The sequence below is a fragment of the Ranitomeya variabilis genome, chromosome 1 (genome assembly GCF_051348905.1).
Source record: "Ranitomeya variabilis isolate aRanVar5 chromosome 1, aRanVar5.hap1, whole genome shotgun sequence".
Lineage (NCBI taxonomy): Eukaryota > Metazoa > Chordata > Amphibia > Anura > Dendrobatidae > Ranitomeya > Ranitomeya variabilis.
The window spans coordinates 226,166,528-226,193,603 of NC_135232.1; the positions used below are offsets into that span (position 1 = coordinate 226,166,528).

Below are 27,076 nucleotides of genomic sequence, written 5' to 3' on the forward strand. Positions count from 1 at the left end.
TAAAATCAAATCTTAAGGTTGTATTTTATTGAAAATATCCAGGTAAGTTAACAACTGCACTTTTGTTAATAAACATAAAACTTTACATTAGAAAATATGAATAGTGTAGTGTCTGCACAGAGGGACTAGAGCGCCTCCAACGAAAACATCGAACTCTTGCAGTCTCCCGGTTCAAGCCACAAACCCTTTCGGTCTTCAGTGCAGAAATGGTGTTAAGAAAGGGTTAAGTGCTTCTAGAACTGGCAGGGTGCACCCACCATAAGGGGACATCAGTGGCTTCCATGAAATAGCTGCGTTATATTTTCATTAAAGTTGTGTCTACTATAGACTAAGAGCTTTTAATGGGCCATGGAGAAAAAAAATACAGTAATGGATTTATATTGTGACCGTGGGTTGCAAGTAACAGCATCCTGGCGCTTTCTGCACCACAGGTAAGGTTACAACCCGACAATGGACTGGATATAAAGAACAAGTCATGGGAAAACAAAATCTGGGCTTCAGCAGGAGTACAAGGAAACACTACCAGTCCAAACTGGTTATAAAAGCTATAAACGTATGGCTTTAGCCTACCCCATCCTTTCCATTACAGCGCTGTAGCATTAACCGTATATAAACAATGGAGAACATGCATGGTTTCTGAGCCTGTGCAGATCTTCACTCAACAGCTGCATTTACAATTCTGCACGAGGAGCTGAAATCTTCCAGCAGTCCTCCCCTCTGGTGATTGAACGCGGTGCTCTATAGTGTCTATATACAAAGCAGAATAAAGGGCCGCTCAGCCAGCAGAATTGTGATTACAGGGCTGGATTACAAGGGAAGATATGGAGCAGATTTTGTCGGAATTTCGTTTTTAAATGTTCTACATATTAAAAGTACCACATTTTTCATGAGTTTATTTCCAGTGTGAAGATGAGGGGTTAATCTTGAGTGGAAACTGACCACACTATTAATTTCAAATCCACAGGATGAAGTTGTTTCCTCGTTAATGCAGCAACAAATCTGCACAGAGCTGTGGGCTCAGACCGTCAAAATGCAATGGATTTACTGTTATGTGGGTGACGTCCTGACACTAATTGGGGTGTAAAGGTGACCCCTATCCTTCAGTCCTACGCTGCTGCCAATAAAAAGGGACTATAAAGCAGTGGCTTACGTCTATCCAAAACGGCCATCTGTCGTAAATGGCCATACCGTTCAGAATTTGCATAAATAAAATAGCCGTTTTCATTTACCTCTTTATAAACTCGATTTAAGGTAAGAAGTGAATAAAATTCTTTGTGGCCAGGAGGACGGGAACCTGGACGTTTACAACAACCGCAGCCCTTCCTAGCAATCCGGGCCGTTCACATAAGATATGCAGTCTTTGTTTCCCGGAGTCCAGAAGTAAGCAGTAAGTCTAAGGCACATCAAAGCCACGTGCATATATTACAGAACGCATCCAGAAAAAAAATTTGCATCCGCACAATTTGCATTTAGTCTACAGATTTAGTAACATTCCAATCCCTGAATGATCCTGTTAATGTCCTACGTATATTTCCGGTAACATTACTATGATCTCTTATGACATTATTGTTAGACACATTGAAAGCTGGGTACAAGATCTGCAGAGCAAACCTTCTGCACAGGCCTCTTAGGAGATTGCAGGAAACCTGAGGATTTTGGCAATGGACCCGTGCATTTTACCTTGTTCTTCCTCTACTGTCAGTTGATTTATGTTACCAATGGCTGTCACGTAATAACCGTTCATTCCAATGCAGCATTCACGAGTATAATTCAGCATGGAGAAAAAGCAACACAGTGGCACAGGAAAGTAGAAATCCTTCTGGTCAAGATGCCCTCCCTCCGTCTGCACCCCAAACCTACAAAATCGCTCTTCAACCACCCAACACAAAAATAATTAGTTTACAAGCCAAGTGGCCTGTAATTTCCTTCTGCTCAGAGAAGGTAGCAGAGGCCAGTCATTAAAAAAAAAAATAAATCAATAGTCCCGTGGCTTGCTGTGTATACCAATATGTAGCCATTTCATACATATCCAGCTCACAGAAAGATAGAAATGGTGTAAAGATGGGAGCACCAATGTTTGAGGAGAAACTCGTGCTGTATCACTACAAAATGAAGCCAGGGTTTGGAGGCAACCGTTGAGGTGGTCTTTGAGGAAGAGCCGGGGGATACTGAGGTGTGTATGGAACAGGGTAGCCAGGCTGCGGCATCTGACCTGGAGGCTGATATCCTATCCGTGAGGGAACAGGAGGACAAGGGGACGCTGCGTACGGGAGCCCCGGAGCAGGCTGCTGAGCGGCCATGGCAAAAGGAGTTGGATACATTCCAGCTTGTGCAGGTGGCGGTGGCGGTGGGACAGCTCTTCTAGGCATGACTGTGGGCGGGGTATTGAAAGGTGCTGGGTACGATGATGGAGGGGCCTGGATAACTTCAGGTGGTCTTGATTGCGGCGGCATAGAAACCTGAGGGAGTCTCTGTCCTTTTAACACCATCTCTTGAAGTTTCTCTATTTTCACACGCCGTAAATGTGCTAATTTGCGCTTCGATAAATATTCATCAATAAAGGAATCCATCTGGATACCGCCATCAAGAAAGTTTTCAGCCATATTCTATTTAAAAACAAAAACAAGGTTACACATTTAGAATTACCCGGCAACAGAACCCGTAATTTTCATATTTCTGGATATTTTTTGGCCTGAAACAATTCAATTTTCACACAAGTCCTACAAGTTGATAAAGTAAACAAAAACAAAGGAGTCAAAGGTATCAGTATAAGTAGTGTGTGTTTTGTGTGTGTGTGTGGGGGGGGGGGATGATCTAAAGTCAAAGTGGTAAAAGTATCAAAGTATGCACTTTGGCCTTCAGTATCTGGTGTAAACTTGTGCAGGAATACCTGTATATAAATTTGTCCAGTAATTGTTGATTAGTAGTGATGAGCGAGCGTGCTGGGATAAGGTGTTGTTTGAGCATGCTCAAGCCCTAATGGAGTATCTTCGGCGTGCCCGAATACTATGTTAGGCTACTTTCACACTAGTCACCTAGTAATATGCTGCATTCTGTCAAGGTGGCTCTTTTATTTGGGGTTCCTTCCAACGCTGCAATATTCGTTTTTTTTAATTTGCCCGCCATACCTGTAGTCTGTCCGGGGGACATGTCTTTTCCCCCCCGGACACAAACGCCTCCCAGCCATCACTCGGCCCCTCCATGCGCCGGGCACTGCCTCCTGTGCCTTCATTAACGTCCCCGGCGCCTGCACTGTAAGTTCCTTTTTCGGGCATGCGCAGTTTGCGCTGCCCTTAGACTCCCATCACATGATGGGAACTTAGAGCGCGGGCGCCAGGGACGTTAATGAAGGCACAGGAAGCGGTGCCCGGCGCATGGAGGGGCCGAGTGATGGCTGGGAGGCGTTTGTGTCGGAAAAGACATGTCCCCTGGACAGACTACAGGTGTGGCAGGCAAATTAAAAAAAACGAATATTGCAGCGTTGGAAGGGACCACAAATAAAGGAGCCACCTTGACAGAATGAAGCACTAGTGCTGCACAAGGTGGCTCTTTTTGTTAAAAACACCTGAGGGGGGGGGGGGGGGGGGGGGGGGGAGACAGGTTCCCTTTAAAGTGTCCGTTTACTGCATGCCATCAATTTGGGACAAGGTCTCTTTAAATTAAAGCACTGTTCATGAAAGGGTGAGCATGTGCCCATGGGTCTCTGTAAAGCACCTTTTTCAGGATTGCTATTGGGATCACAGAAAGAAATTGACCGCTGCCAGAAATCTGCCTATACATCCATCCAAAGGGTCTATTGAATAGACAGCCTAAAGTCAGATGGTTTAACATAAAACAATGCTGCTCCTAGAAATAGTCATGTTCTTTGTTTTAAGAAAATATGTCAGCAGGGCTTCTGCTATGTAATCTGAGAGCAGCGTAGTAAAGGGCAAGAAAGCCCGATTCCAGAATGTTTTGTCTGATGTAGATGTAGCAGAGAAGACTTTTGGGCAGCGTATAATACCACCCACACCTTTGATTGGCAGCTTCCAGGGTACAGCGAATTATCAGTAAGCTGCCAATCAGTGTTTGGGGGCGGGGTTACATAGATTAGCCTGACTGGTGTGCACGTGAGTTGTAGTGTAGTGATAATGTGTTCATATGACACTGATCATATAAAAAGTAAAACATAGCCTAATAAGTGACACATCCCTGGAATCAGGCTCTTATGTGCTACATTAGGCTGCTCTCAAATAACTTGCAAAAACCTGCTGATTCCCTTTAAAGTACAGAAAAACACAGCATAATTATAATTTACTATTGACCAACACTACATATGTTAGGACACCGAAGAAATACTGCAAGATATATGCCATTGTAAATTCTGTCATTCTCACAGCTTCATTTATTAATTCAGGAAATACCCCAAGCGCTGGAAGAGTCACATATGGCTCTGAAGGTTTATACTACGTCTTATGATAAAACTCCAATGGCTTCATAATATAGTTATCATTTGAAAATATACACTTCACAAAATCCCACCATTTCCAGTTAGTCCAGTCTGTTAATCTTGTGCTAAATATTGGTCACTGCACACTTTCTGGTATTTCACCTTTTAAAGGAAACCCGTCAGATGCACAGAGTGGTGACTAATTTTCGGAGTCAGTGACATCAGCGTCTGTTCAGTAGTTTTGTAGAACTTACATTTCCATGAGGGATAAGGATTATAGTGGACGAACTAAGGATCAGTAAGGGATTAATATTTGTCTCGTGTCTGACATCAATTCCACATGGATGTGATCAGACACCTGTATAAAACTGGATGATAGGAGTTACCTCCGTCTCTTCCTCGATCTTTGCTCCTTCAGCCTGCAGAAGTGCTAGTAATGTTTCCAGTGATGCATTAACAGACTGCTGATCTGGAGAAAAGAAATTATAGGACAAATTAATGCAGCCTTAAAATGGGAAATAGAAAAACAAACAGCAAAAGGTAAAATATCGATCATTAAGGGATGGCAGTTTTAAAAGACTAAAAATTGGAAGGGCAATAAACTGATGTGCTGCAAAAAGTAAAAGTATTCATCTGGAATATTTACACAGTGATTGGGCTGCAGTCACACTTGTCAGAACTAGATCGGGGGCACATAACCTGGGCTGTGGAGTCGGGGTCCATTTTGGTGGAGTGGGAGTCCTGGAGGCGGTGTTGGTATAAAATGCACCGACTCCTAAAATATATCATAAATTGTGTACAGTAGAACAATGCAGGATGTGCTGTAAAGGTTTTCATAAGAATTTGGGAAAGTTATGAAATGTCCTATAAATGTCTGTTCTGTTCCTGATGTAAGGATCCAGGCTTTCAGTTGAGATGAATTTGTGCTGCACTTTATGTACATGCTCAGTAGGGGGCAGTGCTGGGGAGTCGGAGTCAGGGAAATTGTAGAGTCGGAGGTTTGGCTTACAGACGCCACAACAGTAAGACACTGATTGATGTGGTGAATACTTTACCCAGCTTTGTCTTCTTTAGCTGATGCGATTCCATTAACACCTGCAGTTCCTGGTATTTCTGGGTGAGGGTGGCTTTCTGGCTGTCCAGCTTAGGCTGGTAAAGCAGGTTTGCTTCAGCTAAACTTCTGTTCCCTGCAAGTGTCATTTCCTTGTCGAGCTGCACGTTCTGCGCCTACAGAAAGACAAACAGCCACAATGTCAAGGCAGGGCCGCTCACATACAGGCCATTGTTCTCCTGCAGCCTGCGCAAGGCATGGGAAGACATGCACCTTTACAGCAGATGGGTGGTCACAGGTTACAGACCAGACACAGCAAAAGAAAGTTGTTCTATTATCGCTGAGCAGGTCACAGAATCAAATGTTTGTTATGGACCAAGAACAGATGTCTGCTGTAGGGTGGTAATTCATGCTCACAGGACAGTCATTAACATCGTAATATGACGATCAGCAGCACAAGTTTACACGTGACAGGAGCTTAAAGGGAATCTGTCATCACACTTCACCTATCTAAACTATTACTATGGGCATACAGGTTATAGACTGACAAGAGGGATACCTGCATGTCTCATAAAAGAGGATTTCTCGAAAACAAGGTATCGGATATCACTTTATGTAAATAATCTCTTTTCAGGCTCTGGAGAGAATGTCTGGAAGATAACTCTGCCTCCGGAGATTATGTCACATGAAGGGGAGTTACCAGTGTGATATGAAATGTAATGGCCGCACTCTGCTCTCCTAATCTCACTGCAGAGCTGTGTGTGACTATTGGTGATGAGCGAGCGTACTCGGATAAGGTGTTATCTGAGCACGCTCATGTCCTAATCGAGTATTTTGGCGTGCTAAAAAGCTATGCTTGAGTCGCCGCAGCTGCATGTCTCACAGCTGTTCGACTGCCGCACAACTTACAGGGATTGCCCGCTTGTTAAGCAATCCCATGTGTTGCGGCTGTCAATCAGCCGCGAGACATGCAGCTGCGGCGACTTGGGCACTTTTTTTTTTTCGAGCACACCGAAATTACTCGATTAGGACATGAGCATGCTCAGATAACACCTTATCCGAGGCAGACAGGGCTGCAATATTGTCACAATACAGCAGAATTCAGAGAGAGAAGCAAAAACTGTATGCAAGAAGACACATTTCATTTCATCTCTTCCGTGTCAGTTAGTTGACCCAAACACTGGGAACTCCCCCTCCATGTAAAATAAGCTCTGGAGGCAGAGTTATCTACCAGGCACCATCCTGCCCAGAGCCTGGAAGAATAGAATATATAATAAAAGAAAAACGGATTTCTCTGGAACACCACATCAGATCACAGATATCAAGGCGTCATTTTATTCAGCTTCCTATGACCTACATGCTCAGACGGGGAGGGTTGATCCTACTTATTTCACCTGATGAACAAGTGCTTTTCTTGTTTGCTGGCCTGTTTAGACAGGCAGATTATTAGGAAATAATCATTTCTATTAACGCTCATTCCTAATTATCAGCCGGTGTAGAAGGGCACAAAGGCTGCAATCCATTAAGCAATTTTCTGTAGTAAAATTGCTTGAAATGTTACTAAATGTCTTGACTTTTGGCATTTTTACACCAGTCCTGCTACCTTTTTAGAAAATGGTCATTGTTACACTGGAAGATACATGACCAAGAATGCAAACTCGTCATAATTTATGCCAAATACAGAAATGTACTCCACTGCTGTAATATTTCTTGCGGTGGTAAAAGCACATCTTACAACAGAACACTTCATCAAGACTGTTATACAAATAGCGGTCTTTGCAAGTCATGGCGTAGGTTTTGGGCTTTGCTTGTTTGTGGTTGGATACACACAAATGAGCCGACGTGATCTAATGCCCAACACATGCCAGATGCAAGAGACTAATGAAGCCAGGGGGTGAGACATATCCCTGCTGCTATCTGTCACGTTAATCTGGTTAGTAAACTCTGACTAGGATCTGCCAGCATTACCTAGTGTGCACGGGCTGACCATAGTAACGCCAGATCAAATGGTAAAACAATCACAAGACTTTTCTACAATGCAAATGCTGGAGACACAGAGCACAGGCCTCCACTTACATAGGAAAACGTAAGGAAAGTAAGCTGCAGCAAGTCTGTACTTACAGATGCTACTGTCCGATAATCTGACTATTTCATGAAAGCTTGACAGTTTCAAGACTCTCTTATTAAAACATCACTTTATTCTAAAATAATGTGCTGATCACCAGAATGTGTGTGACTGGCTATGTAATGTACAACATTGCTGCACATTCATGTAGAAATGCTCTTTTCAGCAAGATAACATTATTGCCCTTCTGTTAATGGAAGTTCCTAAGCACACACGTGCCTGCTCGGATGCAAGTCCTGACCCAACTATGGGTCTAATGATCCAAACGGTATCATGGAGTACAACGATGCCTCACGTCTAGTGATGAGCGAGTATACTCGTTACTCGAGATTTCCTGAGCACGCTCGGGGGTCCTCTGAGCATTTTTTAGTGCTCGGAGATTTAGTTTTCATCACCTCAGCTTGATTTACAGCCATTAGCCTGCTTGATTACATGTGGGGATTCCCTAGCAACCAGGCAACCCCCACATGTACTTATGCTGGCTAACAGATGCAAATCATTCAGCTGAGGGGAGGAAAACAATCTCCGAGCACTAAAAAATACTCGGAGGACCCCCCCCACCCCGAGCGTGCTGGAGAAATCTCGAGCAACGAGTATATTCGCTCATCACTAGTCACGTCATTAGACAGTCGGCCAGGAACATGCAGCTCTGATACAGGCACAGACATGCGCTTGTATTACACTTTTCTGAAACTTGCTTACAGTAAACACCATAATAGTTTCCAAAGAATTGGAACTTTCATTCTGTAAACTTTAGTCACCAACATTTTATAGAATATCTTAAAAGATCGCTCTCCACTCTTGGACAACCGCATCTTAACAGTTCAAGTCTGCTGCACTTCCGGTATAGAGATGGGTTCTAGTGAGGAGCGAGTATACTTGTTACTCGAGATTTCTCGAGCATGCTCGGGGGTCCTCCGAGTATTTTTTTTAGTGCTCGGAGATTTAGTTTTTATTGCCGCAGCTGAATGATTTACATCTGTTAGCCAGCATAAGTACATGTGGGGATTCCCTAGCAACCAGGCAACCCCCACATGTACTTATGCTGGCTAACAGATGTAAATCATTCAGCTGCGGCAAGAAAAACAATCTCCGAGCACTAAAAAATACTCGGAGACCCCCCCTCCCCCCCCCCCCCCCGAGCATGCTCGGGAAATCTGGAGTAACGAGTATATTCGCTCATCACTATTGGGTTCATCCAACGAGTGGCTGCCGATTGTCACATGCTGACTACTAGACAACCCCCTGGTCCCCACCTGCCATGTGGCTAATCTACATGCAGTTTTTGGACAGGTGGTATATGTAAAATGTGGTTTGATGAGTGTCACATGCATGGGCCGTGTGATCAAAAAACGCATCTGTAATTGATGTAACCGTGTACACAATCATTGGCTGCATGGAACACTATTACCAAGTGTCCGGTACCAAAAGGGAATATTCAAAAGCTATGACAACTGTGATAATACTGGGACTCACTAGTAACCTGGGAATATACAGAAAACTGAAAATTCCCTGAACATCTGCATGTATTAACATACGGATTTTAAGTCTTAATAGGCTAAAATCAGGAACAGAATGATGCAGAGTACGGACTTTATAATCTACTTTTTCTTTTGCTCCTTGTGACTCCGGTCTTCTACTCGCCATTTACATGTATTGTAGCCTTTCAGTGTTAAGTGCTACCTAATGAGTTACACTGCAAAGCCGATAGGTTGCATAACACATGACACTTCTAGTGGCCGCACCTTGAATTAAAGTGATCTCTGTCCTGTAAAATCTACAGATAAATAATGAAATGGTTACATGTAATCAGGAAAGAACTGTGCAATCGATGACTGGTCAGCAGGACAAACGGAACAAAAGACAGGGACTGGGAGCTAATGCTTCCGCACATAGTATTAATGTCATCATTCTCCAGTGTTGTGAATATCTGCTTTCACAAGTCTGCAGGTTGCCCAATATCTCTCATGTTCAGTAACTCGCCATATACCATGAGCTGGTAGTTCCTTTTTATCAGCATGCTGCCAACACTATAGGTGCTGGAACATCCTTACTTCCCAGCATGTATGAAGCTTGGCACTGTCCAACTGATTAGCCTACCATAAAGTGAAAGCCTGCCTTTCTAATTATACCTGTATGCAGTTTAACAAAGGAGAGATAAGTAGAAATATAAATATCGGTCCCCTCTTCGTTACTGCTAGAGAAGGATTACACTTCACAACAGGCAGTGGGCGATTTCCAGATTATGCCTATTACATTATCAATTGAGATGACTTTTTTTGGAATACAATGACCACTTAGATCATTTGGTAAGAACCTCCATGGCATGATAGAAGGGAATACTAATATGACACCCTAAGATGGGACCCTGCTGAGGCCACAGTGTTTACATGCAATTGTGGTTACTCTACGAGGGGAACAAATGCGACATTTTTTTTATAAACTGTATATTGGAAAGTCTCTTCCTATCACATTCCTGGCAGTTTACCGCACTCATTATTAAATGCATCAGTGTCAAGAATGTGGAAAATGGAGTAAATGCCTCCGTTTACATTAGAGGAAAGTCAGCCAACCAGCTGATATGTATGCGGGCCTCCCGCGGCAGGATTTTTTTTTTTATTTTCAGGGGAGATATGAAAGTTGAAAACACGTGACTGCTGGACCAATTAATTGGAAGTAATGCTGCTCAACTTGCTGATCGCCTGATCTTTTCTATATCATAATATAGATGCTAAGCATAAGACGGCTGTGCAGAGTAGTGGTCACAAGATAAGGGTTGTGGTCATTACACCTTACTCCCGCAGTTTCTCATACCTATTACTGCATATACGCTCAGTTAAAGAGTAATTTTCCCTACTGTAAGATGTGAGGCCAAAATCTGCCACCACTTCCTGATCAAGTGGCTGACAACCAGTACAGGCTCACCTTCCTCAGAATTGTTTTCCCAGCACAGCACTGCCAGCAGCCACCTGATATGCAGGAAACTGCAGTACAACTTCACCAGAATTGAGCCATGTGGAAAAATGATCTTTGTCAATTTATGTTTGGGAATCAGTAGGGGTCTCAGAGTTGAGACCCTACAGATATGCAATAACAAGGTAAGATAAGAGTGTCCCTTTAATATCACTATAGTAGGACATTGGTCAATTTAATTCCCTTTAGATCATCACATTTTTTTCCCTTCGAAAGTTTGTATGGTATCAAAACTGTGCGTATCTGCTGGGGATGAAAATCTGCTGAGTAAAAGGTTTCTTTTCCACTAAATCAGCAGCAATATTTATAGGGTCATATAATGGATAAGACATTGAAATTAGAGAGCCAGCAAAGGTTTCCTCATGTTATTGACTGTTGATCAATCAGCAATGATGCCAACCAGTGGACTGCAGAAAGTATCTTGTGTTACTAAGTAACTAGTAATTGTTTTGCTTGAAACTTATGGCTAAAAAACAAGAAATCCATGCATGTTCCGAGCGTCTAGATACCATGTTGATCACCAAGAAAAATCACATGAACACAGCAGCAACGAATAAAGGAAAGAAGAGCCACCGCCATAGTTTATAGCTGCGTTCTCAGTGTGTGATGTAATGATACAGCCCTGATCTCTTGGTCTAATCTCCTGCATAATTAAAAAGCAAAGATGACTAACGTCTTTCAGGCAAGGTCCCTATGGGGGAGGTTCAGCACAGCTGAGTGTAGCCATGTCACATTACAAACCCTACCATCAGCTTTCCTACTCATAGCACTGTCAGCACTGCTATACTACTACCACTCCCCCCAGCTCTCCAGAGATGTATCAGTAATCACACTTCTGTCTGTTGTGCACAACTTGCAAGTGGTCTGCAGTGGGATCAAAGCAGACTCTCATTGCATTAGGTTACTCATGTGTGAGGTGTAATGAGACCTCTACTCTCACAGCAAGATGCCAGAGCACAGCAGAAATACGGTAAGTGTGATGACAGACACTCAATCAGGAAAGCTGATGAAGGGTTATTAATGTGACACAGCATCACTGTCCCGCCCTCACACTGACTCATCCCTGAGCACAGATAGGAGATCAGAGCTGTAGCATTACATCTACACACTGAGAAACCGTACTCTAAATATAGGTGGGGGGGGGGGGTACTTTTCCTTGAGTGGCGCTGCCTGCTTATGATTGGTCAGCATCATACAGAGGGAACACTAAGTACACGCCCCCAGAGTACATTCTGATGAACTTTTTTTTTTTTTTTTTTAAAGTGAGTGTTAACTCATTAGGTCCCCCAAAAATTGGATTGCCAGCATCTCCACAACACAGAGGCAAATAATGAAGAGTTATTCCACTTTGCAGCCACTATTGCGTGTCCAGTTGAACGTAAAACATTTGGTGAAAGGTCCCATTTAAACTTGAAGGGAATCTGTCACCCCAATTTTCGCCTATAAGATGCGGCCACCACCATCAGGGGCTTATCTACAGGCAGGCACCAGGAAAGGTCAGAGAGGCCCAGCGCCTGCGCACTGCAGTACTTTACGCTGCCCTCAACAGGGCAGATAAAGTACGCCTGCGCAGGAGCCACGACAGGAAGCAAAGAAGAGGACGTCATCCTATGAAGATGGGAGGTGCCGGACCCGGACCGCGACGGCCATCGGCCCAAACTGGGACCGCCCCTGGGTGAGTATAATACAACCTGTTTTTCTTATCTTGCAGGTTACATCGGGGGCTTATCTACAGCATTACAGAATGCTGTAGATAAGCCCCTGATGGCGGTGGCTGCATCTTATAGGCGAAAATTGGGGTGACAGATTCCCTTAAAAGATAATCCTTTTCAGCAGCACATAGCTATGTAAACCGGTGATGCACTGCCAATTACACGATGGTCTATGCGTCTAAAAGAATTAACGATTGTTCTGTGTACATAGAATTCTGGTCGGCCTGTTCTAACCAGGCTGTTTAATGGCCATATTTGGACAGTGTAAAAGGGCCCTTAGAATCTAAATCAATGGCAGAGCTTCCTCCCACGGAGTTCCAAAAAGTTAAAAACTTTTAGCAACATTTTGGAAAACTCATTACAGTTACTTAACTTTTAGCTATGTGAGTACCGTAGTTTAAATATAGTCTATTTACCACACACACAATATTTTATGACATCTCCTGTCATGCAGCGCACTACTATAATATTGTTCAAGTATTTCACAAAGCACAAAGGGAATAGCCAGTGAAAACAAGGTATCTATCCACAGAATAGACTATAACCTACTGATCAGGGTCCGACCGCTGGGATCCTCACATTGGGGGATTTTCATTCCCGACAAAAACTTTTGTCTCCATTACAAAATGGGTTGTAGGTTGGATGCCCTCCCACCAGTCCATTTATTTTATATGGAACTACAGGAAAAAGCCAAGCGCAGCACTTGGCAGGTCCATAGTGAATGAATGGAGTAGTGGTCAAGCTTGAGCACTGCCATTCTATTCTTACAGGGATTAAAGTTCCCCATTTTGGCGATTCGCGCGAGTCCCAGTGGTCGTACCACCACTGTACAAGTCATCATTTATCCTGCTGATAGGCGATAAAAAGGTTATCCGGTGAAACCAAATTAAGGCCCATTTACACTGTAAGCTTAAGAATGCACGTTCCTAAGTAAAGCTCGTTTATCAATAATCGTGCAATCTAAACAAGCAAAACGCGTGTTTGTGACCTTTTGTGCAAACCACAAGATAATTTCACTCCACAGATTGGTTTATTTTTTAATGGAGAATGGCAGCACATCAACATTATCAGCTGCAAACTTTAGGTACAAGCTGCCCTTTATATACCTACAACACATGAGAAATGTATACGACACGGTCACCAAGAGACCTGGAGTAAACACTGAAGGTGCTAATGATAGGACAGGCAAAGGCAGGAGCAAAAACTAGTATTCAAGGTCATCAAATATTGAAAGAAAAAACAGCCATTGTGCTACAGTAATGGCCAAGCAGATTACAATGAAAGTTCATTAGCTAGAGTGGCTGCCAAGTTCCTGCCAGCAGCGGACCCCGAGCGGGCTGGCCATCATGTGATCTTGTATGATTAAGGACTGGGGAATCGTTTCTAGCAGACAGAAGACTTCCACTTTTGTGTAGCTACACATAGGGCGAGTTCATAAATTGCGGCCACATTGCCGACATACTAAGTGTCCCTGCTTGTAAATGACAGCAGCTAAAAGCACTTTGATCGTTAATGGTCATTCGCTGCATATCCTTGTGACCATTAACAATCACAGCTTTTAGCAGCTGTCACTTACAAATCGAACCCCTCGGCATATCTACGTCATTCTCAGCCACATCATCCCCGCACCTTGTCTACAATATGACCACAATGCATGTAGTGCAAAGTTATAACAACCATAGAGTAGTAAAATATACAACATGAACTTATTCTTAAAGGGAATAGGTCATCCCCCTAGGACGTATATAACCTATTAATATGGGCATATGGCTTCCACTTCAGTGACCACAGGCGTGTGCGACGATAAAGTGCTCTCCCAACCCCAACTTCCTCCCTGCATAGTCATGGCTATGTACACATGGTTCCTAGCGATGACTATGCAGGGAGGAAGTAGGGAGGGCACCTTATCGGCGGGCACCGTGAATCGCTGGCGCCTGCGCAGAAGATCCCTGAAAACACTGCCCATAGAAGGGAAAGCTACGGATTGTGGAGGGAGTGCAGGTGCGGGATTCCAGAGCCACAACGGATGGGAGGCTGGGGGTGATAGTATAATGAAGAGAGGAGGCAGGGGTTTCTCCCAGGAACCACATGTCCCGGAGCCTGGAAGAAATCATTAGCATAAGGAAATAAAATAAGATTTCTCAACAACAAGACCATTAATAATGAGGCATTTCTATTATCTGTATACCCATATTAATAGGTCATACACATCCAGGGGTGGGGTGACAGATTCCCTTTAATAAGGTCACTTGTGTTCACGGGGCAGATAATGTGCAGAATCTGCGATCCATGAAGAGACCAAATAAAAGTCTCCTGAGACAGAGGTTGCTTTCCTAGCTATTCAACCTTTAGATAAGAATGCAACTTGCTGTCAGTTATTTTGACCCCCTAAAATACGCTGTTCAAAAAAATAAAAAGAACACTACAATCCTACATCCTAGATATCACTGAATTACATATTCCAGTTGTAAAACTTTATTCATTAGATAGTGGAATGTGTTGAGAACAATAAAACCTAAGAGTGATCAACGTACATCACAAATAATATCCAACGGAGGTCTGGAGTTGGAATGCTCAAAATCAAACTGGAAAATGAAGTTACAGGCTGATCCAACTTCAATGGAAATGCCTCAAGACAAGGAAATGATGCTCAGTAGTTTGTGTGGCCTCGCCTGTATGACCTCCCTACAACGCCTGGGCATGCTCCTGATGAGGCGGCGGATGGTCTCTTGAAGGATCTCCTCCCAGACCTGGACTAAAGCATCCGCCAACTCCTGGACAGTCTGTGGTGCAACATGACGGTGGATGGTGAGAGACATGATGTCCCAGATGTGTTCAATTGGATTCAGGTCTGGGGAACGGGCGAGCCAGTCCATAGCTTCAATGCCTTCATCTTGCAGGAACTGCTGACACTCTCCAGCCACATGAGGTCTGGAATTGTTCTGCATTAGGAGGAACCCAGGGCCAACCGCACCAGCATATGGTCTCACAAGGGGTCTGAGGATCTCATCTCGGAACCTAATGGCAGTCAGGCTCCTCTGGTGAGCACATGGAGGGCTGTGCAGCCCTCCAAAGAAATACCACCCCACACCATTACTGACCCACTGCCAAACTGGTCATGCTGAAGGATGTTGCAGGCAGCAGATCGCTTTCCACGGCGTCTCCAGACTCTCACGTCACATGTGCTCAGTGTGAACCTGATTTCATCTGTGAAGAGCACTGGGTGCCAGTGGCGAATTTGCCAATCCTGGTATTCTATGGCAAATGCCAAGTGTCCTGCACGGTGTTGGGCTGTGAGCACAACCCCCATCTGTGGACGTGGGGCACTCAGACCATCCTCATGGAGTCGGTTTCTAACCATTTGTGCAGACACATGCACATTTGTGGCCTGCTGGAGGACATTTTGCAGGGCTCTGGCAGTGCTCATCCTGTTCCTCCTTGCACAAAGGCTGAGGTAGCAGTCCTGCTGCTGGGTTGTTTCCCTCCTACAGCCCCCTCCACGTCTCCTGGTGTACTGGCCTGTCTCCTGGTTGCGCCTCCAGCCTCTGGACACGACACTGACAGACACAGCAAACCTTCTTGCCACAGCTCGCACTGATGTGCCATCCTGGATGAGCTGCAATACCTGAGCCACTTGTGTGGGTTGTAGAGTCAGTCTCATGCTACCACGAGTGTGAAAGCACAACCAACATTCAAAAGTGACCAAAACATCCGCCAGAAAGCATTGGTACTGAGCTGTGGTCCCCACCTGCAGAACCACTCCTTTATTGAGTGTGTCTTGATAATTGCCAATAATTATCATCTGTTGTCTATTCCATTTGCACAACAGCATGTGAAATTGATTGTCAAACAGTGTTGCTTCCTAAGTGGACAGTTTGATTTCACAGAAGTTTGATTTACATGGAGTTATATTCTGTTTAAGTATTCTCTTTATTTTTTCGAGAAGTGTATATGTACACACTGGTCAGCTGAGTGTGCATGAGTTCTGAATAGGGAAAGAGGAGCAGGCCTGTACCAGACATTTTTAGATTCAGGATATCTTCAGAGAAAACAATATAAATCAGACATGTTCAGATCTTAAATGCCAAATACTCCTTTAACATCTGCCATCGAGGAAAAGCTACCCATACACGTTAGCAGGTTAGCGGGTAGAGATGAATAAAATTCTGTTTCTTCAGTATTAACATATGGTCAAGACAGGACAGAAAAAGGAACCAACACTGCTGCCTGTGGTTTTTGCGTGTCTATGTAGTTCCTGTTATCCTGGGACTTCATGGTGTTATCTCAATCTTCACTATCTGGCACTGAGAGAAGTGCTGCTGATGTTGTGGCCGCCTGACAGGTTTTATTCTTAGAAGAAAAGTTTAGACAGCAAGAAACCTGGCCAAGTGCTCAAGAGATTTCAATGGGGAGAGAGGAGAAAGATCATGCCAGAATTTCTGGCAACAACTTATCGCCCCTGAAAACAAAAGGATTGGGCTTTGAAATGACAGTAGTAGATGAAAATAGGCCAAAGCCACTTTTTTTAGGGGACCAATTGATATGATGCATATTGGCACAGTATGTCCATCAGTCTCCTCCAATTGTGAGGCTATGTCCCCGTGGTCCAGAAGCGGCATGTCCGCTGCGTCCAAAACGCTGCCAGCTTTTGAACGCAGGTGATTCCGCATGTGCTCATTGAACCGTGCGGATTCACCGCACCCAGTACATTAAACAGGTGAAATTTATCTTGTGTAGACTGAGCATCTCCGCAAGATAAATTCACATGCTGCGGTCTGGAAAGATGTGCCACATGTCCGTCTCCGCAGATAAACTGCGGGCGTCGGTGCACGCATAGTGGACATGGGATTTCTTGAAATCCCATACACTATGCTGTAACATCTGGCCGCTGCGGATGTACGTAGTGTCCAACCTGCAGCGTTTACTGACCGTGGGAACATACCCTAAAACACCTGACATGGGAAAGCTGCTTTTCTATTGGAGGAGGCTGATGGACTGGTCTGGTCTCGCGCTCCTCCACCAGCAGCCATTGTATGGATTGGAGAGCTGTGCAGTCTGTGAGGAAAGCTGCACTAACAAGAAAAAGTTAATGACTGACCCCTTTAAGGATAGCTAATCAATGTTTACAGTCAAGAGATCTAGATTGTAGCTGATAAAAAAAAAAAAAGCAATGGATAACAAGGCATCAAATAGTCATATATACCAATTTACTAAACCTAAACTGTACACTATACAAACAATACTGTATTAAAACAAGGAAAAAAGGAAGCAGCAGTAGCAATCATCTAAACAAAAAAAAAAAGGCGGAGTGACTGAAAGGCGGAGTGACTGCATCAGGTTTCAGGCACACCTGTGGGAAATCATGGGCAGAATACAACACTGGGAACAATGTCAACAGACAGGTTATGAAAGAGGAGAGCGTGATGTAAATGGGTCACTGGTGATAACAGCATCGTTTACAATGAACCCGACTGTACGTCATCTCTTCTTTGCCCAACATACAAGATGGCTTTAGGAGACAGGACCCTATAGTGTGTGAGCTCCAGAATCCTACTAACATATGACTGAATTGCAAAGCAGAAGGTAAGGCGGATGCCTCATCCCGGTTTAAGAAAATAAACTGATATACTGTATATTTAATTGTTGATTGGTGAATTTTTGGTATTATTGCGCAGTGTGATCCTCCCCAGTGACTGTACATCATGCGGTAGTTTTAGGCAAGTGTCAGGCAACTGTGAGAGTCAACATAAGAATGCTTAAAAACAAACTATTAGCACTTGTATTTACGGTAAATCAAGTAACAATACGGAAAGTGAATGAACAGAAGAGAAATCTAAATCAAATCAATATTTGATGTAACCGCTCTTTGCCTTCAATACTTCTAGGTACACTCGCACACAGTCAGGGACTTGCTCAGCATTGGTTACTTATACAACAAACCGGTGATAAAGATCATTTTCATATGAAGGTGGAGACCGTCATTAACAAACAGCTGTGTAGGAGGCTTAACGAACATCCAATCTCTGCTACAAAGGCGATGTTGAGTAAGGGTACCGTCTCACAGTGGCACTTTTGTCGCTACGACGGTACGATCCGTGACGTTCCAGCGATATCCATACGATATCGCTGTGTCTGACACGCAGCAGCGATCAGGGACCCTGCTGAGAATCGTACGTCGTAGCAGATCGTTTGGAACTTTCTTTCGTCGCTGGATCTCCCGCTGTCATCGCTGGATCGGTGTGTGTGACACCGATCCAGCGATGCGTTCGCTTGTAACCAGGGTAAACATCAGGTTACTAAGCGCAGGGCCGCGCTTAGTAACCCGATGTTTACCCTGGTTACCATCGTAAATGTAAAAAAAAAAAAAAAAAAAGTACATACATTCCGGTGTCCGTCAGGTCCCTCGCCGTCTGCTTCCCGCACTGACTGTGACTGCCGGCCGGAAAGTAAAAACAGAGCACAGCGGTGACGTCACCGCTGTGCTCTGCTTTCACTTTACGGCTGGCACTCAGTCAGTGCGGGAAGCAGACGGCTAGGGACCTGACGGACACCGGAATGTGAGTATGTACGGTTTGGTTTTTTTTACATTTACGATGGTAACCAGGGTAAACATCGGGTTACTAAGCGCGGCCCTGCGCTTAGTAACCCGATGTTTACCCTGGTTACCCGGGGACTTCGGCAGCGTTGGTCGCTGGAGAGCTGTCTGTGTGACAGCTCCCCAGCTACCATACAACGACTTACCAACGATCACGGCCAGGTCGTATCGCTGGTCGTGATCGTTGGTAAATCGTTTTGTGTAACGGTACCCTATGATGGCTTCATGTCACAGGTCATACACTATGGCAAGAACTGAGCAGAGCAACAAGGTAGTTATACTTCACCAACAACATCTCTCCCAAGCAAAGATTTCAATGCAGACTACGGATTAAAAGTGTACCGGTCCAGCTCTTTAGAAGAAGCACCAAGAAATCGGCAACATTGAGGATCATAGATGCAGTAGCCGGCCAAAGTTACAGTGCAGCAGATGACAGACACCATGCTTACCTCCCTTCGAAATCACAAATCACACGCCCATCAGCTCAAAACTAGCAGCAACCAATGGGATCCGGCTACCCCCATCTACTGTTCGGAGAAGTCTTGACAGAAGTGGTCTTCATGGAAGAATTACAGCCCAAAAAAATATGTTGGATATGGAAATAAGGCCTAGCGACTTCTCAAAAACATAGGAACGGAGTTGCAGTTTGTTATAGTTTGAAATAATTGGCTGTAACAAAAGGAAGTTTGTTCACCAAAGCACTTGAGAGCGGCACAATAATGAGTGTCTGCAGGCAACAGTGAAGCATGGTGGAGGCTCCTTGCAAGTTTTGGGGCTCCATTTCAGCAAATGGAGTTGGGGATTTGGTAGGGATTAATGGGATCCTCAATGCTGAAAAATATGGGCAGAGACGTATCCATCATGCACTACTATCAGGGAGGATCCGATTGTCTCCAAATTTATTCTGCAGCAGGATGAGGACTCCAAACATACAGACAATGTCATTAATAATTTAGGCATGAGGAAGAACAAGGAGTCCTTAAAGTGATGATATGTCTGCACTGGGCCCTAATCTCAACGACATGGAGTCTGTCTGGGATTACATAGAGGCAGAAGGTTTTGCACAAGCCTACGTCCACAGAAGGTCTACAAGATCTAGAATAGTACAAAAAACCAGAAAACGGAGTTCATGTCCAGAGAAAATACAAAATCTTTTATTAAATTACAGAACATACTAATACATAGCAACAAAATGTAAAAATACACTACAATATGTATCAAGGTTATAGAAAAGTGGTAAGTAGCACAGATAAAACACAGTGCAGCACTCAGGCTGATGCCATGTACAAAAAAATCTATATATATATATCATTTGCGTTAAGGCTAATAAAGTGCAGGTAATCAACTGGGGGGTATATAAGTAACTCCATGTGGAGAAGTGCCAAGAGCCCTGTACACTGGCTCATGTCACGCCGAAAAAATGTGAAGCATAAATCCCCACCCTGAAATCTTACCCACACAGATGGCACCAGGACCGGACTGCACTGGACGCCCCAACGCGCGTTTCGCGTCGGCTTCTTCGGGGGGCGGAAGAAGCCGACGCGAAACGCGCGTTGGGGCGTCCAGTGCAGTCCGGTCCTGGTGCCATCTGTGTGGGTAAGATTTCAGGGTGGGGATTTATGCTTCACATTTTTTCGGCGTGACATGAGCCAGTGTACAGGGCTCTTGGCACTTCTCCACATGGAGTTACTTATATACCCCCCAGTTGATTACCTGCACTTTATTAGCCTTAACGCAAATGATATATATATATAGATTTTTTTGTACATGGCATCAGCCTGAGTGCTGCACTGTGTTTTATCTGTGCTACTTACCACTTTTCTATAACCTTGATACATATTGTAGTGTATTTTTACATTTTGTTGCTATGTATTAGTATGTTCTGTAATTTAATAAAAGATTTTGTATTTTCTCTGGACATGAACTCCGTTTTCTGGTTTTTTGTGTTGGTCTTGGGAGTGTCCTAAATTTATCATAAAGTGTTCCTCTGATTGACTCCCCCACTGTGGTTGTGAGTATGTGGAGGAATTCTACAATTTTTCTATTTTGGGCTTGTTTTATTTAAGATCTAGAATAGTACCTAGAATTGATGAGGTTTTGAAGGCTAAGGGTGATCACACCAAATACTGATATGAATTACGATACATTTCTCTTGTATTTATTGGCATTCCATTTTATTAATTGACAAAAACAATTAGTGCAATGTGAAGATTTACAGAGTGACTGCAGACTTGTACCATAAGGCTGGACAACTCCTTTAACACTTCTATTTTTAAAAGTATTCTTACTTTGCAGCACTTTTTCCACACCTGAGTGAAACGTTTGCACAGCACTGCAGAACAGTCACAGGTGAGAGATATGGCAACAGATTCACTATAAGCATCTGAAGCAATAACCAGTGTCAGCCTCAGAACAAGGCAAACCTGGGCTGATGCCAAGCTTCACGAACCTACAGCACAAACCATTACCTGCACATACACAGCAAGAACAACAGAAAATGAATGAAGAGCTCGAGTAGAAATGAAACACCAGGTTCATTAACTAGCGCTAATGTAAAGACCCCCAACTCCAGCACTGGGCTCCATACTGTACATTAATATGAACACTAATTTATATAAAGCACAGCCCCAGGTCATCTGATGCGGAACCCTTGGTATTCATTAGCTTTACCCAGACCCAGTGTATGCCCCCCAAACCTGGTGACAGATTGCCTTATGGGCCCATATAAAGGAGGTTGGCAGAACAGGGCAGCCACCCATGTAATATGTATGGGAGTGCCCGACTCCTCTCTGATGTCATATCAGGAAGACAAACATTCAGCCAAAATCAGTAGGATAGCACCAGATTGTGTACTGTAGGATAGCACCAGATTGTGTACTGTAGGATAGCACCAGATTGTGTACTGTAGGATAGCACCAGATTGTGTACTGTAGGATAGCACCAGATTGTGTACTGTAGGATAGCACCAGATTGTGTACTGTAGGATAGCACCAGATTGTGTACTGTAGGATAGCACCAGATTGTGTACTGTAGGATAGCACCAGATTGTGTACTGTAGGATAGCACCAGATTGTGTACTGTAGGATAGCACCAGATTGTGTACTGTAGGATAGCACCAGATTGTGTACTGTAGGTGCAAAGGATTTAGCATAAGTCTAATTAAACTAGAACACCTTCATATAGGACAAATGGCCATAGATAAACTCATAAAAGTACTTTATGTAAATTCTTCCACTGGTAAAAAAAAAAAGTTAAAAAAACAGTGAGGGGCCAACAGAAAAAAGCAGGAGGAGGCAGGCCAGTAATGAGCACATACAAAAAGCAGTTTCATAGGTATCATATGAAATACAAGCTACAGTGGTGCATGAATGCGAGTCAATAAAGTTCTAGATCCTCTTATATCAGGGCCACAGTGGCAAAAAGAAGATCATTTAAATCAGAGAAGGTAAATAAAGTACTTCCATAAAGTTATCTATGGCTAGATGTCATGTGAGGGTACAGAAGATTGGGCATTGTGGTTTTCAATATGCCCAATCCTTCGTTCTAGGAGACATAAGTTGCTGCCAGAGATGACTGGCTACAGACAACTACCCTCTTGCTATTAAAAAATATATGCATCCTCGACCACATGTGCGGCCAAAGTGAAAAATAGAAATTAAAAAGTCCCTATATCATAAATCATTATTACCGTAGTTACTGTATAGTTACTGTCGAGCCGACAGTGCTCATCTGTGTTGGTCTCCGGAGAACAGCCACACAGTCACCTGCGGCCTACAGAGCTTGTATTTAGTCAACAAGATTCCAGAACCCCACACACCACAGGAATCCTCACGGTTCTGCTCATAAATCATCCTATAATAGCGGAGCTTCATATGGAAGCAGCAGTCACCATTTCCATTGGCAGTTTTCCTCACTGACAGAGGTGGTGGGCTTCATCCCAAGACACTGCAAGAAGAAACTAGGACGTCCTAAAGCACCATCACTAATAGTGACGCCCCCATAGCAAAAGGTAAAGGTGCAGAAATAAGACCGTCCGAGAGATGCAAGGTCCAATGTGTAGAGACTGGGGAAGACATGGCCACAGAACATCACATGTACACACCTATCTCTGGGGAGGATTCCTGTCAGGCCAGTGGTCTACTAGGACAGCGTGTATGTACCACACCGAGCCCGACAGGGTACGTCCCCGATCCTACTATATATGCCGGTATATATCCCCTCCTATATACGCCGGTATATATCCCCCTTGCTCCTTCTATATACGCCAGTATATATCCCCCCCCTCCTATGTATGCCGGTATATATTCCCCCCCTCCTCCTATGTATGCCGGTATATATCCCCCCCTCCTCCTATGTATGCCGGTATATATCCCCCCCTCCTCCTATATATGCCGGTATATATCCCCCCCTGCTCCTCCTATATACGCCGGTATATATCCCCCCCTGCTCCTCCTATATATGCCGGTATATATCCCCCCTCCTCCTATGTATGCCGGTATATATCCCCCCTCCTCCTATGTATGCCGGTATATATCCCCCCCTCCTATGTATGCCGGTATATATCCCCCCCCTCCTCCTATGTATGCCGGTATATATCCCCCCTCCTCCTCCTCCTATCTATGCCGGTATATATCCCCCCTCCTCCTCCTCCTATCTATGCCGGTATATATCCCCCCTCCTCCTCCTCCTATGTATGCCGGTATATATCCCCCCTCCTCCTCCTCCTATGTATGCCGGTATATATCCCCCCTCCTCCTCCTCCTATGTATGCCGGTATATATCCCCCCTCCTCCTCCTATGTATGCCGGTATATATCCCCCCCTCCTCCTCCTCCTCCTATGTATGCCGGTATATATCCCCCCCTCCTATGTATGCCGGTATATATCCCCCCCTCCTATGTATGCCGGTATATATCCCCCCCCTCCTATGTATGCCGGTATATATCCCCCCCCTCCTATGTATGCCGGTATATATCCCCCCCCTCCTATGTATGCCGGTATATATCCCCCCCCTCCTATGTATGCCGGTATATATCCCCCCCTCCTCCTATTTATACCGGTATATATCCCCCCCTCCTTCTCCTCCTATTTATGCCGGTATATATCCCCCCCCCTCCTCCTATTTATGCCGGTATATATCCCCCCCCCTCCTCCTCCTATTTATGCCGGTATATATATCCCCCCCTCCTCCTATGTATGCCGGTATATATATCCCCCCCTCCTCCTATTTATGCCGGTATATATCCCCCCCCCTCCTCCTATATGTCGGTATATATCCCCCTTTCCCCACCAGTGTATATAGTCCCCCATGTATGCCAATATACACCCATCCTCCCCTTCCTATGTGTCAGCATATCCCTCCTTATGTATACCCCAATGCACACTGGTATATCCCCCTCTATGTATTCAGGTATACCCACCCTCCCACATATGCCTATGTATATAACCCCCCCTCCCACATATGCCAGTGTATATAACCCCCCCCCACACACATATGCCGGTGTATATAACCCCCCCTCCCACATATGCCGGTGTATATAACCCCCCCTCCCACATATGCCGGTGTATATAACCCCCCCTCCCACATATGCCGGTGTATATAACCCCCCCTCCCACATATGCCGGTGTATATAACCCCCCCTCCCACATATGCCGGTGTATATAACCCCCCTCCCACATATGCCGGTGTATATAACCCCCCCTCCCACATATGCCGGTGTATATAACCCCCCCTCCCACATATGCCGGTGTATATAACCCCCCCTCCCACATATGCCGGTGTATATAACCCCCCCTCCCACATATGCCGGTGTATATAACCCCCCCTCCCACATATGCCGGTGTATATAACCCCCCCTCCCACATATGCTGGTGTATATAACCCCCCCTCCCACATATGCCGTTGTATATAACCCCCCTCCCACATATGCCGGTGTATATATCCCCCCACGCACACCGGTATATACCCTTATGTGGCTCTACCACCTCAGAGGTTCGCACAAGCTATGGGGGGGGGGGGGCCCAGAACAATGAAGACACAGCAGGGTGCTCTCAGGGGGGCACACAGTAATCCCCGGCCAGGCTCCGGGCACCCACCTCGTCCATCTCTTGTGCCATCTGCCCCAGTTTGTCGTCATTATCCAAGAGCTCACTGAGCTGACTAGGAGACAAGTGGTTGAACTTGCTGCTATCGACAGCCATTGTTCCCGGAGCGACTCCCGGACTAGCTGAGCTCTGGCGGCGGCCTGCCTCTCCCCGGTCCAGTCACTCAGCGTTGGCCGCCTAGTATGGCGACGTCTCCAGCGGTCCTCCCTAGCCCCGCCCACCGCAGGAAAGGGCGTGGGTAAGCTGTCAGCGGAGGGGCGTGGCCTCATTCCTAGTCACATGCTGTGTGCGTCACCAGACGTACCATGGAAATAGTGAGTATAAGGTCAGCTGTCTCGTGCGGCAGCGCCACCACGTTACGTGCGACGTCACTGCAAAGTTCACGTGATCAGCTGCTAAACAGGAAGCTAAAAAGGCTCATGACGCTGCCCCGTCGCTCCGGGCGAGGGCGCGCCGCACACCGGGACTGCCGGTGTGTGGGATTAAAAAAAAAAAAAAAACCCCTAAACAAGGGGAAGAATGGAAGAATTGTCTTTCGGCCCTTTGTGTCGGATTCCAGTGCCTGTGCTGGTCTGTCATTTATTTTCTCCCATAGGAAAAGTTTTCCTTCTCTCCGGCGTGGATGACTGACATCCGTGAGAAACAGCTCTGGATAAAGTGTTCTTTTAAAGGGGTTGTCCACTATTTGGAGGCTATCGGAGAAGCCTTGCCTGGTACTGGGCACCGCTCCCCTCACAGCTGCGCTGGTCCCCGTCTCTTTTGGGGAATGGTGACTGCTGCAGCGGTGACCTAAGGCTCAGCGCGACCCTGATCCCTATTGGGGTGAGGAAAATGGGGGATCCTGACCCCTGTGCTTGTGGCCATTAACCCCTTCACCCCCAGAGCTGTTTTCATTTTTTGAGATGTACTTTTGAACGACTCCATTGGTTTTACTATGTCGTGTAACAGAAAACGGGAAATAAAAGTGCGATGAAATTGCAAGAAAAGTGCAATCCCACACTTGTTTTTTGTTTGGTTCACTAAATGCTAAAACTGACCGGCCATTATGATTCTCCAGGTCATTACGAGTTCATAGACACCTAACATGACTAGGTTATTTTTCATCTAAGTGGTAAAAAACAATTCCAAAGTTTGCTTAAAAAAAAATTGCGCTATTTTCCGACACCTGTAGCGCCGCCATTTTTTATGATCTGGGGTCAGGTGAGGGCTTATTTTTTGCGTGCCGAGCTGACGTTTTTAATGATACAATTTTGGTGCAGATACGTTATTTTGATCGCCTGTTACTGCATTTTAATGCAATGTTGCAGCGACCAAAAAAAGGTAATTTTGGCGTTTTGATTTTTTTTTCTCGTTACGCCGTTTAGCAATCAGCTTAATCCTTTTTTTTTTTTATTGATCGGATGATTCTGACCTCGGCGATACCAAATATGTGTAGGTTTAATTTTTTTTTTTTATTATTTTGATTGGGGGACGAAAGAGCGGTGATTTGAACTTTTTTTTTTTTTTTTACTTTTGGCATGCTGCAATAGCCTCCATTGGAGGCCAGAAGCATCCACTACTCGATCGCCTCTGCTACATAGAGGTGATGCACAGATCACCTCTATGCAGCAGAATTGCAGGCTTGCTATGAGCTCCGACCACAGGGTGGCGCTCATAGTAATCTGCCATCAACAACCATAGAGGTCTTCAAGAGACCTCTGGTTGTGATGGCAACGCACCAATGACCCCCGATCACGTGACAGGGGTCAGCGGTGCGAGTACTTCCAGTCGCGCGTCCGGCAGCGCTTGTTAAATGCCGCTGTCAAGAGTTTGACAGCGGCATTTAACTAGTTAATAGGTGTGGGCGGTTCGCGATTCCTCTTGTGCACATTGCGGGCATATCTCAGCTGTTGAAAACAGCTGACATGTTGCGGCTTAGAGGTGGGCTCACCGCCGGAGCCTGCCTCAAAGTGGGGAATCGTGCCAGCTAACGTATTATTCCGTCAGCTGGCAGAAAGGGGTTAAAGGGTTTATCTGGCGCTGTCCATAACTGCTCCTTTCCCCAGCAGCAGTGCGCCATGTCAATGATGTTATGACACCTGCCGGAT

General features: G+C 45.0%; 1 protein-coding gene across 1 annotated transcript; it reads right to left on the reverse strand.

Moving 5' to 3' along the window:
• On the reverse strand, positions 1 to 25,285 carry VPS37B (VPS37B subunit of ESCRT-I). Its single transcript, XM_077293171.1, has 4 exons — positions 24,981 to 25,285; positions 5,485 to 5,656; positions 4,816 to 4,898; positions 1 to 2,606 (listed from the first exon to the last, which is right to left on the reverse strand). The coding sequence occupies exons 1-4, from the start codon at positions 25,083 to 25,085 to the stop codon at positions 2,103 to 2,105; spliced, it is 864 nt and encodes a 287-aa protein (XP_077149286.1). The 5' UTR covers positions 25,086 to 25,285; the 3' UTR covers positions 1 to 2,102.
• Between the last annotated feature and the right edge of the window lie 1,791 nt (positions 25,286 to 27,076).